Genomic DNA, 17,423 nt, shown 5'->3' with positions numbered 1-17,423 from the left:
CCGCTTACTCGAGGACATTTTCATAATTTACTCAACTCATAATATTTCTAACTAAAATAAAAGATATTAATATACGATATATTAAATTTTGTGGTGTTAACCTACAATAAACTTTCGTCGAATTTGGTAAGTTTTTGTTTACATGATTTAGGATTTGTAACTTGATTTTATTCTTTTTTTAACATTGACAATTTTATTTATGGAGTAATGCTCCCCTACGAACCGTAGCATAGGGCAGCTACGAGCGCTATGTTCTAGAGTCAGGGATAGAACCTATTGAATGCCTAATCTTGATTTTTGATGGGTCCAACTGTGATATGTATGTGAAATCCACTCCGACCATTATATGCCACCCTAAAATTTAGGCATGGGGCCCAAAAATCAGGTCCATCCCTTATTCACGTGGGCCGCACCAAGGGAAACATTTAGAGCGTGGGTGTCTTCCTGTACACTATTCTCAAATCATGTGGCCCACCTGAATCCTGGATTCAGTTAATTTTTTAATCCTACATCTAATATTTGGTTACACACATGATGGTCTGAGTGGAATTAGAAAATACATGATGGTGGGGCCACCCTATGCCCTTTACATACATAAGCTATTTACACATGGGACGTAAGATGTTTACACAAGGGACGAGGATTGTGTACTGAGCGTACTAAGAAAATCATGGGACCCATTGTCATGTATATTTTTATCCACGTCGTCCTTCCATTTTTCCAGCTCATTTTAGGGCATGAGCTAAAAATTGAAGCACATCCAAAGCTCAAGTGGAACATACCACAGGAAACAGTGGGAATTGAACGCCTACCATTGAAAACATTTTAGGGGCTACAAAAGTTTTGGATCTAGTGATATTTGTGATTTCCGCTCATCCATGTTTGTGTGACCTTATGAACGGATTGCATAACAAATAACCAATACTATGGGCCCTAGAGAGGTTTCAATGGTGGACATCATTATCCCCACATTTTTTTGTGGTGAGGTCCACTTGAACTTTAGATATGCTTCAATTTTGGGCTCATGCCCTAAAATGAGCTGAAAATAATGGATGGACGGCGTAGATAATGACACATACATCAAGGTGGGCCCAAAAGAGTTTACTCAACACGTTATACTAGTAGTTACTACACAAGCGGACGTTCATCCTTACACAACGTAAGGAATGCATTTACGTGTAGAAGAGAGAGAGAGGCATTGACGAGAAGAGGGGTATGCTGGTAGTGAGCCCCAACGTGAGGTTTTTCTGAGACCCACTTCAACCATCCAGTGCGTGACCCAATATCATATGTTAGGCTAAAAAATCAGCCCCATCCGTGATTCAGGTAGACCACACGATTTGAAAACAGTGTACAGCATGACGCCCTCGCACCAAACGGTTTCCCTTGGTGTGGCCCACCTAAATCAGGGATGGACCTAATTCGTAGGGGAGCATTTCTCTTTATTTATGCAAGGTCGCAACCAAAAGAATATAAGAGACCAAAAAAAAGAATAAGAAGAAGAAGAATGATGCAAGATAATTAACCACTTGCTCTAAAAGCTCAAACTATTTAGAGTATGGCAAATTAATCCATTTATCTCATAGCCCAGGCCCCACATCACATGGGTTAGGACCTCGGCCGAACCCCCTTCGTGGGCCCCAAATCACATGGGCTGCCCACCCCGAGTGTGTCCCCGCATCCAACGAGCTACCCCACTCGAGCCTGTTGTGAAATGTGCATTAATCACCCCCGGTGAGGAGTCTCGAACACAAGACCTCCTCCCTGGGCCACACCCACCCCAAGTGTGCCCCTGCATCCCACAAGCGACCCCACTCGAGCCCGATGTGAAAATGCCCTTGCATTAATCACCCCCAGTAAGGAGTCTTGAACACGAGACCTCTTGCTCTGATACCAATTTGATGCGGGACAATTAACCACTTGCTCTAAAAGCTCGAACTGTTTAGAGTATGGCGAATTAATCCATTTATCTTATAACCCAGGCCCCACATCGCATGGGTTAGGACCTCGGCCGAACCCCCTTCGTGGGCCCCAAATCACATAGGCCGCCCACCCCAAGTGTATCCCCGCATCCCACGGGCTACCCCACTCGAGCCTGGTGTGAAATGCGCATTAATCACCCCCGGTGAGGAGCCTCGAACACGAGACCTCCTCCGTGTGCCGCACCCACCCCGAGTGTGCCCCTGCATCCCACAAGTGACCCCACTCGAGCCTGGTGTGAAAATGCCCCTGTATTAAAGAAGAAGAAAGAAAGAAAAAGAAATATTACAACTCGAACCAACACCCCATGAACTAATAAAAAAAACCTTTGATACAATTGCCCATTCCATCACATATGATTTTTCCCTTTTATACACCTTCAATACTAATCCTTTTTGAGTCCTAAAGCAACGATCATTCCTTTCTAACAATAAGAACCAAATGTCTGCCAATAAACTTAAACGCCGGACTTTCTTCCCAACCTTTCCTATACCCCCACCGTGCCACACCAAGATGAAATTTTCTATCGAACTTGGTGACACCCATGCTATTCCAAACAAATTGAAGAAACTCTCCCATAGCCTACTTGCAAACAAGCAATGAATAATAAATGATCCACTGACTCCTCATCCTGACAGCACATCAAACATACATTTGGGAGAATCGACTGCCTTTTGCGGAGATTGTCAACTGTTAAGACCTTGATTCTTCCCACTAGCCACGCAAGCACCACAACCTTCGGTGGAGCACCATATCGTCATATAAACGTTATTGAGCTAACCTCTTCATTGTTGCTTTCTCTACTTAACAACATATAAAACGATTTCATTGAGAATTTTCTAGACTTATCTTTAACCATCTAATCGAATCCGATTATGATAGCACTGGCTTCACTTTAGACAGCATCTTGAGCAAACCTACAAGTTCTTCAGGCTCATTCTCTTCTAAGTTCCTTCTGCATGGCAACATCCACACCACCTCCTCTCCTTGAATGGAAAAGCATCTATCCACCCTCAAATATGGCTCTACTGCAATACCCGCCAGTCATAGGAAAGTTTCGCTTAATTTTTGATCCCCTAACCAAATATCCTCCCAAAACCTAATAGTCTTCCCAACTCCTAAATCGAAACCTATCCCATCCCAAACTTTACTATTTATCGACGCCACCACTTTCCAAAGATATGGCGCCCTATATAACGATGACAACCTAATCTACTTACCCTTCTCATCTATCCCAAACTTCCTACCTACCACTTTTTGCCATATAGAACCCTCTTCTTCCACGAACCTCCAAACCCATTTTACCTAAAAACGCTAGATTCATTATCTCCAAGCTTCTAAACCTAGCTCCCCATTGGTCTCATGGCCTATAAACTTCCTCCCACTTCATTAGATGAAACTTGTGCTTATCCTCTGCCCCCCTCCACAAGAAGTCCCATCTAATTTTTTCCAAACTATTCAATATTGATTTCGAACATTTAAATAGCAACCTATAATAAACCAGAAGATTAGACATCACCACCTTAATCAAAGTTATTCTACCACCCAAAGAAAGATGCCTATTTTTCCATTGCAACAACCTCCTTTCACAATCTCTATTACCATATCCCATAATTGTTTTGTCGGTTTTCCAATGCATAAAGAAAGACCCAAGAATGTGGTAGGAAATAAACCTCCCTTCATCAAATAAAATTAAAAAAAAAATTAAAATTAAAATATATTTGCAAAATTCCCCAACTCATCCTTCTCAATGCCCAAACCCAGTATCTATCTTTCACTAATATTTACCTTTAGCCCCAATGTCACTTCGAAACTTAATATTATCAATTGGAGATTGTCCACTTTTAGTTTGCCTGCTTCACATAGTAATAAATTGCCATTTGCATACTACAAATGAGTAGCCTGAAAATCCGAATTAACCACTCCAAATCCTTTCACCAAACCCACCCCAGCCCCTCTATTTATCATTATGCTTAAAGCCTCCGTACCACTATAAACAAATATGGAGAAAGAGGGTCCCTTGTCACAATCCTCTAGAAGCTAAGAAGACACCATTCAGAGATTCGTTAACCAAAACTGAGAATTTTGCCAAACTCACACACTCCCGAATCCATGACTGCTACTTTATCCCACAACCCATCCTTCTCAACATATAGTCTAGGAACTCCCAATCTGCATAATCATAAGCTTTTCCAATGTCCAATTCACATATCACCCTTTTCAATCAAGGTATTCAATTACGGTAACGGTGCTCGTAACAGGCACTACTGGGTAATGGCCCTTACGCCCCCCATAACGGTCAAATTTTTGTGTGCTCAAAAAATTCTGAAAAAAAAAAAAAAGAGAGAAAATCCCATTTAATTAGAGGAATGCAAATATGTATCCTTTTCTGATTTTTAACATGTTTGTGATAGCATAAAGGTCCACTCTTTGGTAAGAATGTTGTCTCAAGCCCGACAGTCTTTAATTAGCTGTAAAATTAATATATTTGGTTTTCTAAATATATTTTATCGATGATATTATATAAATAAGATAATAATAGTATTAATTAGGCAATTGATGGATTATATTCAATTCATGGATTTCTAACCTTAACATTCCATGCATTTCTAATCTTAACCCTTTGAAATCAGCAACAAAAAAAAAAACAATTTTTTCATATTTTTTCATAAATCACCAATAAATGTGCGAAAATACAAAAACAAAAATTTGAAAAAAGCATACAAATATCAGATCTATTATTGCATTTCTAACCATAACCCTTTTTAAAAAACGACTTTTTCTAATTTTTTTCATATTTTTCATAAATTACCAATAAATGGTGCGAAAAAAAAAAATCAAGAAATAAAATTGAAAAATGCATAAATTTCTGCAACACCATGTTGATTAGGTGTTTCATCAATTTTAGCAAGAAATCAGAAGAAAGAACAACTACAAACCTCTATTTCGAAAGTCCCCAAAATGGCCCACCACTCATTCAAGCTTTGATTCGTCAAAACTTATTTGATTTGAAGTTTTAATCTTCAAAAGTATGTTAAAGGCACCCAAAATCAATATTAAATCAACCTAGGAACCAAAAAAAAACAAAAATCAGAGAGAAGTGGGAAAAATCAGCAAATGTTGCCCCCTTTTTTTCAAGTCATTTTTTACCGTTACGGGTCCCATTTTCAGCCTTGCCCGTTTTTGACCCTGTAACGCGTAACGGCCCGTGTTGTTATCATTACGTAACAGCCGTTACACCCATAATGTAACCATTTTTTAATACCTTGCTTTCAATCCTCACCTATAACAAGAGTCAAGACACTCATGACCTACCAAAGCAGTATCTACTGTCTTCCTTCTACGAAGGCCCCTTGTGATGCTGAAATAACTTTACCAATGATTGCTTGAAATCTAGATGCTAACGCTTTTGCCAAGATCTTGTATGGACCTCCTAAAAGACTAACATGTCTAAAATCCCTAACACCGATATTACCCTACCTTTCTCATAGAATTCCTTAACAAAGCTAAACACATCCCTCTTAAGTAGTGCCCAAACTTCTAATAAAACACTATCAGAAAATCATCTGGCCCAAGAGCTTTGTCACTACCCAAATCTAAAACTGCTTTTTTGAACCCTTCTTCTAAAAACTTTGTTTCTAACGAATCTGTCACTTCTCTTGAAAAGGATTGAAATGAGAGATTGTTAAGAGTAGAGATCTATTCCAATCGTCCTTTGACAATAGACCCCTATAAAAATTAACTATTGAAGAACATATTTTTACTTTACTTTCCACTAATATCCCCTCCTCTTGTAGCGACTTGATCTTATTAACCCTCGCTCAAGCATTCTCCATAGCATGAAATTTTTTTTATATTTTTGTCATCTTCTTTCAACCAAAGACCCCTTTACAGTTGTCTCCATTTAATTTCATCCTTCCTTAATCGCATTATACTTTGAACTATAAACCTCCCGCCATGCTCTCTCCTCTTCCAATAACTCTCCTGTCTCTTCTTTAATATCTAAAGCCTGTACTTCTTGTAGAATTTTTCAAGTATCCTCTTCTCTTACCCCAAAAACCTCTTATTTCCTTTCAACATCATTAATTTCTAAAAAAAAAAAAACCTGATCCCCCCTGAATCATAAAAGAAGACCACCACTCGACCACCTTTTCTACAAAACCTTCAATCTGTAACCAAGCTTGCTCAAATCTAGAAGGACAATGACCCCAATCCTCTTCATCCGACTCTAGCATAATCGGACAATGATCAAATATAGGTCTTGGTAAACGGCTCTAATGCACTAGTGGATACTTCTCTACCCATTCTGGTGAAAGAAGGAACCAATCCAACTTGGACTTTATCACTTTAGCTTGCCTGTTTGACCATGTAAATTTTACTCATCCCATTGGTAAATCTACCATCTCATTTTTAAAAATCCAATCAGAAAAGTTCCCCATACTTCGGGTTATTCTTCCCCCATTGGACTTCTCGTACGAAAATCTTAGGACATTAAAGTACCTTCCCACACACCACAATCCTCCTCACCTATTCCGGCACACGTCTAGTTCAGCCCAAAATTTTGATCTTAAACTTGGCCGATTTGGCCCATAAACTGTCGAAAAATCCCACCTAAAGCCTGTCGAGATTTCTGAAAATAACAAAGACAGAAAATCACCCCTTCCAACTGTCCTCCTTCCATATATTTGAATTCCACACCACCAGAATGCCTCCTATTGCCCCTATAGCGTCTAAAGCTTTCCATTCTTTCAATTTCCCCCTCCACAATGAGTTAACTATTCTCTGATCTACACCTTGAATTTCAGTTTCTTGGAACGTTGTCATTTGTATTCTATGTATCTTGCACATGTCCTTAACCTACCCTCGCTTTTGCGGACATCCCAATCCCCTCACATTCCAACTAACTATCTTCATTGATCACCTTCTAATCCCTTTTCCCCTTTTCAGTATTTCCCTGTCTCCCACATCTCACTGACCCTAGTGTCCTCCAACCGTTGTAACTCTCTAGAGCTCATGGGGTTCTGAATGTGTATCTCTTGATGGATCAGCTGCCTGCCCCTTGACAAATGCAAACAAAGCCACATAATACTCTAGGCTATCGCCAAATGTTACCCTAACAAGGCGTGCAATCTCCACTATAAGCCCCCTAGCGCATCTCCCCTCCGCCATCGAAACTTTTCGATTATGAATATGTCGAACACAAATTCCATTTTTTACCTCATTTTCATGTACTGAAACTATTTCCTCAGCTTCAACATGAGCCAACTGACGATCAACTGCCAGCAAAGTAGGATCCAACACTTCATTTGAGCCTCTATGAACAATTTCCAAATGGTTTTCTTTTCAACTCACCACTATAGGAGCCTCCTCAAAGCTTTTGCACAACTCCCCCTCTTCAACATAAAGACTTAGACCACCGGCGATCATATTAGAAGCTTCTGTTACCTCTTTCGATCCTTCACAAATCCCTTCCATCTGATTTTATAAGCTATTGATCAGTGCCGAAGCCTTTTCCGAGCTTTCTTGATTCTGACTCACTTGAGTTCCACCCTTCGCAGAATAATCTCCTCTAAATGACTCTTTGTATGGTACTATTTGAAGTTCTACATCTTCTACTTGAGGATCCAGCCTCTCCGATTGAAGATTTTGATCCTCCCGTGTAATTGCAACTAACTTCTCTCAATCTTCAAAGTCAACGATAGAGGAATATATCGTGGAATCGGTCCCTGTTATATAAAGACGTTCCCACATGCGTTCTATTAAGTTTTTATTTATTTATTTTAGAAATAACCTATGCCTTCCATCTCTATAGTACAAAAGACAGGGTGAAGCATCAACAAAAGGCGTCAATATAATGATATCTCTGACAGATGGCCTATATTCAAGAAAAATCACACCTATTAGTTAGCCATCACTTTTGTTCACTTACTTTCAATGAATTTTGACAGTTTTTTTCTTTACTAGTGTTCCTTTAAAGTTTGAAGGACACCGAATAGATGACTAGGATCATCTGATGTGTGTATATTTTGAAGCATTTGGTATCCACAATGCAGTAAACTACATGGATGGTCTCAACTAACACGTCAACCTGCCACGTTTGCTAAGAGATGATTCTACCATACCCGGGTTATTCCAGCTTGCCACTATATCATTTTCACATGATCAATGTCATTTACAGCATCTATACAAATTCTTTCTCCATTTATGTCAACTAATAATTTGAAATTTCTTAACAGGTTCCTAATACCTTCTCCTCATGCAAAATGTTGCCTAGTGTAAGTTAATCAAGACCTTTGGATTTAATCACACAGCTAACATTAGAGATTCATACATATACACACACACGCACGCACTATTCCTATTAAAAATTAACCAGATACCCAATGAGTATGTAATCAATACCAGCCCACTCAATTTTCAAACCAGTTAAAGGAAATGGACTGGGCCTGTCCCGATTTTTAAATAGGTTCAAAAAAGGACCCATACCCTTTAAATCAAATCAGGTCAGGTACCAGTTGACAGCCCTGCTGCCAATATTAGAGGACAATTAGATTGGGGACCTGTTAACTTGGATTGGCAAACCATGTCCTTTGCATCTATATTCCGCCTTCCGCAGGATAGCCTCCAATCATAGCTCCATCATGCTAGATACTTCACCAACCAACCACTTCCAGAGAAGACCTTTCCTGTTTAACTTTTGAGGCTATGTGACTCAAACATCAAGGCTGATTCAGGAAATATGGCACTCCAATAAGTGGTTCCATCACTTACCAATTTTTTCACAAGCTGAAATCCTCCAAAGTTAGGCTGAAATTTTGTAACAAAACACATTTTGGAAATATTCACTCCCATCTCAAGACCTAAAACACCTCATCAACCTTTTCCAGACCCAACAATCCTTGAAGAGTGCCCATCGAGATCTTGCTTAAGAACAATACCAAATGCAACTTATCTCACAATCTCGCCAACACCTCAAATGCCAAGAGTCCATTACTTTTATAAATCCAGGACCATTTAGGTGAAATTTCTCTACCAGAATGGCAGATATTTCCATCTGTCAACCATTGAAAGAAGGGCAAAGAATTACATCCATCCTCTAAAAATTCCTAATTCAACAGAATATACTCAAGATCCAGCCCTCATTCACCAAATTATTACCGAATTTTTTACCAACATTAATCTACCCCTTAGTGACAATACCTCTAGGAAAACACATCACCACCCAATTTATTCCCCAGAATGTTATTTCAGAAGATAGTGGCAGCCTCCTTATAAGCCAAACTAATGAAGAAATTGTCAAGTCCACCAATGTTATCAAACCGCATATGTAGTTCTGTGCGATCGCACAATCGCATATGCGGTTGCTTTTTCTTTTTCTTTTTCCTTTTAAAAAAAAAAAAAAAATTTTAAATAATAATAAGGAGAAAATTGAAAAAACAAACGTAGAAAATTATAAGAACTTGGGGGAAACTTCCCTAAGTTAATAGATAACCAATATAGTAATTTTACATATATAAAATTAGTTCGTGAGAAATAAAATCAATTAAAAAATGAATGAACTACATCAAATTCAATATTCAACAATAGAGTTAAGTAACAAAACCATCAATAAGCTATTTATTGTACAAATACAATTTTGAAGTTACATCTTAATGTTTGTTATTTATATAGTATAACACTAACACTACTTACAAGTTACAACTTACAACTTAGGAGTTTCAAAATAAATAAATAATACTAATAGTCTAAAATCTAAATAAATAAATGTTGCTTAAAGCTTGAATCTTGATCTTCCAAGAGAGGGAAACTTCTCTTCTTGAATGATCTCCTTGCTTTAATCTTGTCGAGAAGTAGGAATTAGGAACTTGAATGTTGGAACTTGGTTGGAAGTAGGAAGTATGTAAGGAGGGATTATAATTGCACTTGAAGTAAGAATGTAAGAGTAAAAGAGAGTTTTGGAGTGATAATGTTGCAAATGGAGGAGGTTTAGATGCCTTTTTATAGGCAAAAGTTTGATTTTTTTGCAGAATAAATAAAATTAATGTGCCTACTGGTAGATATGCAGTCGCAAATGCTGTTTGCGAGATTGTATACAGCATACGTGATCACATATCCTCGCACATTTAGCATATGGGATCACATATGCACTGCGATTGCATATGCCATATGCATATGGGAATTCGCATATGCGAATATGCAGCCGCATTTAACAACACTGAAGTCCACCAACTTGTTACCTAGAAGGCCCCATAGACTAGACAGATTTCAAGCTGTGTTCTTCCAGTGCTAGGCCCGCTCAAAACTCGCATGGTAAAAATCTCCTTTACAGCGTGTTTAAAGCTCAAAACCAGTGTGTTTAAAGCACAAAACCACTAACTTCGTACTCATTCCTAAATGCCAAAACCAATAACATCTCCAATTTTGTCCTCTTAGCATTTGTAATGTTGGTTACAAATTTATCTCTAAAGCCTTAGACCAATTATTGATAAATTAATCCTGCCTGTCCAAGTGGCCTTTGCTCCTAGCATGTATTACAATGAAGCAGATGAAAGACTAACTTTTCCACATCCTCCATATTTTCAAAAGATAACATCCAAAATCAATGCGCCATCGGTCATATCTTCGGCATTTCTAACTCCATCAACAATTTAAACACTTGGGTATTCCTGTGTAGTTAGAGGCAATGTTTTAAATATCGTTATCACATAATGTATCGCACCCTTGGGATACGGATACATATCGGTTATCACATGGGATATATCAGTTGCATCGCATAATGCATCATTGTTGTTGGGACACATGGGAACATTGGGAAATTGGTCGAATTTTTCAATGAAACTTAAGGGATTGTTGAAAAATACATCAACACATACTTAGAAATCAAAACATTACCAAAAAAAAAAAAGTGCACATAATAAGGGTTTCCTTTATATGGGGTCCTAATATATGCGCTTTCCAATTGAATTGATGCAAGTATATTCAAAGTCCATTCATATAATTAATAAACGTAAGAAGACATGTATGAAAATACAAGCAATACATTCATAAGCAAAAATAATAATCACTAGATCAGGTTACATACATATTTAATTTTGTATTTGGATACAAATATTGCAACTGATTTGCAGGAAATTGAAAATTTTTTATTTTTCTCAATTTTCCGTAACCCAACCCATCTCCCCCAAATCTCGAAATCAAAGTTCTAAATCCATGATTTTTCATAAAAAACATAAAGATCATAGATTTGTAACCATTTGACACCGGTTTAACATGATTTACAACAAAAACATGTATCAAAAATCGAATATGCTCACTGGATCGAATAGGTGGGATATATCGGCACTACTTGTGCATTTCGTATAGCACAGGTGGGATACAAGATATATCATGGGATATATCGGCTGATATCGTCGATATTTAAAACACTGGTTAGAGGCAAGTTGGGCCAACTATGCATCACAACTATCCTAGGCCTGAGGTGACACTCTATCCTTAGGGATGCCAACGACAAATAGGCCCACTTGCATGCCAGCCACACAATTATGTACGCAACAAAAGGGTATATTGGGCATTGTGACACCATTAATAGAGCTATCAACAGGCCAGGTGGAAGATCTTTATTTTGAGTGAGGCCACTCAAAAGCCCCTTTTGAGCACGCACTCTTTATCCATTTCTTTTAGATCAAAGCTTTGATTTATGAAAAGATACCTTCCTCTAAAATTTCTTAGATTTTTCATACACACATGAGATCTTGATTTGTTTGTTCTATTAGTGTTTGAAGATCACCATATTGGACTTCTTGGGATGGAGTTGGGACTCAGATGGTTTTGATTAATGTTCACCGACACACGGGGAATGACACAAGCTGGCTAATCTGGAAAAAAATTTCCACTTTTGTACAACGAGGGTTTCTCCTAGGGTTTGCAAATGGTGATCAACTCGGGATTGGTTCGTGGAGTATTGTCCTCTCGGCCTCTGGCCATTTCCATTGCTTTGATTGTGCAAAATAATGCAAGCATTGCTGCGACCCCATTGGAACACAAGAAATCTAACCGAGCAGAATTTCTGGCCATCAAAGTTGGTGTGAAGATTTTTGCTAACCGCGTGATGCGAATGGTATTGGTGCAAGGGGATTCACATTGAGCAATTGCCTGAGCTTCAGGGTCATATTCCCCACCTTGGAAGAGCTCATGTTCTCAATGAGATAAATTGCTTGCTCATTTGATGGAAGTTATATTTAAGTTGAGAAACCATAAATCTCATTGCATAGCTAATTCTCTAGCTAAAGAAGGGGCCTTTAGAGCTTTATGCATGGGAGACTCCTCTCCATTGCCGTGATGAGTTTTTTTCCCTCTCCTTCAGGAATTCTTTTAAATTTTTTGTTGCCAATAGAAAATAAAAAAATAAAAATTCAAGATGCATTAGTATTCAAAGCAAGAGTTTGAATGACAGAATTTGGTGTTTAAAGGAAAGTTTTCTGAGGGTGTGTAATGCCTCATTTATTTTTTTTTTCATCTGTTGGCTGTTCCTAGGCCTGTGCTATATATATATATATATATATATATATATATATATATAGTACCTTGGTTTTATCCAGTCTTAAGGAATTCCTTTATTAAGAATGTGAAAAGAAATTCAACTCCATGGCCCTTATCAGAAATATATATATATATATATATATATATATATATATGAAAAGAGAATGTCAAAACTAGTACTGATGAAAAACGAATATATGGTCCTATGTAAATGGCAAATATCCCGACATGTTGGCAACCATAATTCAGTTAGCCAGACCATCTCCCAGATTGAAAGATCGGAACACTTAAATTTTTGGACTATTTTCCAGGCTATGTGGACCTTTGCTGTATTTTCTCCTGCACCATCCAAATGGACCACATCTAGGCCATTGACAGAAGGTTTAGGATCTTCCAATCTGGGAGCCCATCAGGTCAATGCTCTAGATCATGAAAACATGGACCCCATGTTTATGGAATCTGATGCCTCAGAAAACAGTACGTTTGCTGGTGCAGGACACCATATTATCTCCAGTGAAAATGCATCATAATGCTTCTGCAGAAAGATCTCGAATGGTTTCATTAAGGGAACAGGTAATCCAGTCTGCAGTGAGGAACTCTCAAAATTCAAAACAGAATGTAAACTAAATCTGAAGTGACAACTGATTTGATTTATCAGAAGTGGGTGCAATTGTGCCAAGGGCTAGTATGTCAGAGTGATGCATGCTGCCAAAACATTGCACAAAATTGCAAGGAATTCATGTTTATCTCAATCACATATGACCAAAGTAAATCTGAGTATCATAGGAGTTAGCGAGACGTAAACCAGATTTCCTTACCTCTCAAGTTTAAGGTAAACACTTGTGGCATCACGATATAAATCAAATGCCATTTGCTCCTTTCCATCCTCTTCTAGAGTGGCACAAGCATCGGTATACATCCGAATAGCTTCATCGGGGTTAGCTTCTTCCAGGGCACTAGAATATAAAACAAAATGTCCATAAACAAGTTTAATTCAATATTCTGACCTAGGTTTTAAGACTCACAGTAACCGAGTCAACTCATAAGGTCAGAGTCGTAATTGTTGCTTCCCTTGAACAAGTAGCCATCCAAAATCAAGTTTTGAACCTTGATTTTGACTAAATCTCAAAGATAGAAGTAGAGAACTGTAGGAACCCGTGTACATACCGAGCACCCTTTGCCAGAGCATCAGATGCAGGCTGTGATCTACCACACTCGTTGTACAACTCAGAGGCTTTTCTGTAAAGGTCAGCAACTTCACCCCAACTGCTAAGTTCTTTTGCTAGAGCAGCAGCAGACTCCATATGCTTTGCAGCATCCCAAGGTCTATTAAGCTTGTAAGGATACATCTAAATAAGTTATTTATAATACACAAACACCAATCCAATTATAAAACCACATAATTTGAGCAAAATAGGATACGATGAGAGCATCTCCTGCCCTTTTGAGGCCTTTTCAAATGCTATTTTCGCTTTCTCATAGTTCTTTGCAAACCTGAATGCAACAGCTTCAACAAGAAAAGAAGTATTTACAAGTAATGACACAGTCAAGCAGAATGCTATCCCAATTCAGGAAAATGTCTCTTGGTGAATCATAGCAATATCAAAGTATATAAATCACCAACCAGCTTGCTCATACAGTTCAGTGGCACTCCTCCAATCAGCACTCCACCTTGTGAGACTGAGTTTTGTTCTGAAAAGAAAAAGGAAAAAAAAAAAAAAATCTTCATAAGAAGGCCATTTGCTATATTCATATCCGCCAAATTTTCCTTTTACACATTACAAAGGATCTTAAGAAGCCCACTCATCCTTTTCTTTTTCATCTTACTTCAATGTCCAGAAAATTTAACTAGATCATTAAGCCATTGTACGTATGCTACTAACATTGACTGCTGCTACATAAGGATGTTTTATAGATCCAATGAGAAAATGCAAAGGTTTAGTCACCTACTACATAATGCTGCATACATGTAGAAATCAGAATGACTATGTTTTAGAGCTTTAAGTTGTTGTCAATATAATTACAAGTCATGGAAATGATGTGTGTAAAGCTTTGAAGCATAGTACAGAGGGATATTTGATACTGATAAACCTTGTTTGTTGCTTTAGGTTCAATCAAAGAAGTTACAGTTTAAAGGTATCTCCAGTTTTACGACAAGAAGGGTTTATTCCCAGGCAGTCCATGGCAAATCTTTAACAATTTTCTAAGAAGATCGCAACACGTTCCTCGCTAGAAAAAAAAAAATTAATTAATTTCAAATAGGCTATTAGTCTTCTTGGCTCTTTGTATGGGAATTCACTCTCTATCCTTTGATTACCTGCTCATTTAATAGAATTTTGTTCTGATTCAAAAATAAAAACATCCACTACAATGAAATTCCTGAGATTGAACAGGCACTGCAAGCAAATCAGGTGAGGCCAAATGCTATAATGCTACATGTGGATGTCCTCAGAAACTTTGGAATTGCTCACAAGAAAGGGAATGTCTAAAACATGATAGAATAGGGAGAGAACTCATGCTGATTCTTGAGAGCCAAGTTGCCCGTGTCTTTTATCCCCAGCTATGACACATTCACACTCAGTTCCCCCACCTGTAAGCAATCTCTGGCAAGCTTTTACCCATATCCAAGCTCCTAAAGACTCCATCGTTTGCCTCAGGCAAGGAATAAGGTATTATCATGATTGTTTTGCCTGTTATTTATCTGTCAAGTGACTTCTGCTTTTGCTATCACTCAAAATTTGAGGCCAGTTATATGCACTTGAATCTCTATGTACTCCTAAACTTTATAGAACTCAACCAAGCATTCTAAAAAATGGTTTTCAAAAAGCATACCTAAAACGAGGAACATCCTCTTATCAACATGTTCTGGTCCACGAATCTATTCTAGTAGTTCACTGGTTAAACCAACATCAACCTTATTCAATTCTTCTTTTTTTTTTCTTTCTTTGATCTGCAGACCCTGCTCAGTTCATTCCCCTCACAAACCCTAGAAATCCACAATGGCTAACAGCGGAAAGAGATAAATACAGTCAAACTTTTTTTTTTGAAAAATGAAAATTTAATATAGTTAAACTTCAATTTGAAAAAAAAATAAAAAATCAAAGGCACTCAAGAACCTAAAAGGCATCAAAGATTTCAAGTACCTAAAAGGCATCAAAGATTTCAAGTCGCATTTATATGGAGACGAGCTTAAAGTTAAGGCATACCTCATTGAGGACCTAATTGGAGATTTCCATCCCGAGATGTGTTCCACTTTTTAAGTGGGTGTCGACATGTCATTTCTTAGTTGAGCAAGAACAATGGTCAAGTTGCTGAGTACACTCAAAGGCAAAGTACATCACTTGTAGTATAATAGCCACATTTATCATTCAGATAAAATGCTTCATAGATGACTTGAAACTTGATATGGCTCAAGTACTACTTTACATATATATTCTTATAATACATGTGGAAACTTTCAAGTGGAGCTACTAGCTCCAGTTAACCATGAGTTATGGTTAGAAACTATGAACTACGATGGAAGATCACTTATTATAGGATGTCAATGCAGAACTATGCTTTCAGCACCTATACACTTGCTGAGACTCGGGACACCTAAGTCAATGAATTTGAGTGGCATATCTGCAAAAGGCAAGAAAACCCCCATAGTGGGTATATGAACATTAACGACAGATCCACAAATTAGTGGGAACAAACCTTATGATATATTAGTGAACTCGGCCATAAGTTCCAAATGGGAGATTTGGCACCTTTGATATGACACATGTATAGGGGCCAATATGGCCTCTCTTGGGTAGATCTCCATCATGTAATAATAATATCCTCTTCAAGATAATTTTCATAGCAGATATGTTTCCATTTTAAACCGGATTGTAAATTTCAAAGGACCCACTACAACCATTGTGATAATCGACGAATCCAAATTTCAGTGCGTCTATGAAGTTTAAAAACTGAAGAGCCAAAGTAGCTTCTGAGAAGTAGATCAACCTATTCATTTCGTGGAAATCCAATATTGGGGCATACGGCATACTTCATCAACATTGGCGATTCCACACCATATTGTCATTTTAATAGAATCATGAAATTAAGAAAATTCTGACAAAAGGAAGAGAAACTTCCATATTAGGGAATGCATTTGGATGCTCTATTGAACTGAATTGCAACTCATTAATCGATTACAGTGGAGAGAAAGTTGACAAACGCTTTTAATCCACGATGACAACCCAACTCCCAATCGCATTTCAAGTTGGAGTTGAAGCGATAGGGACTGCAATTGTGCGTGTCGTCCTTCACTGCGATGGTATTTAGGCTAGCATCATTTTAGTAATTTTCTCTTTTTTGAGCTAAACGATTGCAATTCGTTCCGATTGAACATCCAAACGCACCTTAAAAGACTATCAGAACATCTGAAATTTCAACATCATATTCTGGAATGAAAGGCAAAAAAAAAAAAAAGATTAGATCGTATATCAGAGAATCTGTACATACAAAATCAAAGATCCCAATCCTTACTGAATTCTTCTGAGACAGAGAAAGACTTACAATTTATCAGCTTTCGTCATCAATTTATCGGGATTGGAATTCGCCATGGCTGAGCTATGTTTTTTCGTCTTTCCTCCTACAGACCTTCGTCTACCCTTTTTTAAAAAGAAAAAAAGATTTATAGGATCCACGGCCCGAGGAAATGCATACTATCCTCGGGTTTGTATCTTCCGCTAGGCCCATGATCCAGCGATCCAAATGGTTGGTATACTTGGATCCACCGTGGATATAAAACGATCAGGAAATATTCCCAAATGGACGGTGGAAGTGTTATGATCCTTGTAATGAAGACATTCAAATGGACGGTTAAGGAAGAAATGTATGGATGGTCCACGTACATACAGCACAGCAGTATATGGACA

General features: G+C 38.0%; 1 protein-coding gene across 1 annotated transcript in view; it reads right to left on the bottom strand.

Moving 5' to 3' along the window:
• Nucleotides 1–17,217, bottom strand: part of LOC131245960 (gamma-soluble NSF attachment protein) — a 37,503-nt gene extending 20,286 nt beyond the window's left edge. Inside the window, exons 1-5 of the mRNA XM_058245782.1 lie at nt 17,062–17,217; nt 14,144–14,211; nt 13,942–14,026; nt 13,687–13,845; nt 13,338–13,475 (exon numbers count right to left, since the gene is read on the bottom strand). Of these exons, the coding sequence (XP_058101765.1) occupies nt 13,338–13,475; nt 13,687–13,845; nt 13,942–14,026; nt 14,144–14,211; nt 17,062–17,108 (497 nt within the window). The 5' untranslated portion in view covers nt 17,109–17,217. The remainder of the gene's footprint in view (nt 1–13,337; nt 13,476–13,686; nt 13,846–13,941; nt 14,027–14,143; nt 14,212–17,061) is intronic.
• Between the last annotated feature and the right edge of the window lie 206 nt (nt 17,218–17,423).

The sequence above is a fragment of the Magnolia sinica genome, chromosome 1 (assembly GCF_029962835.1).
Source record: "Magnolia sinica isolate HGM2019 chromosome 1, MsV1, whole genome shotgun sequence".
Lineage (NCBI taxonomy): Eukaryota > Viridiplantae > Streptophyta > Magnoliopsida > Magnoliales > Magnoliaceae > Magnolia > Magnolia sinica.
Note: the sequence above shows the minus strand (reverse complement) of the source record. Positions and strands in the feature narration are given on the sequence as shown.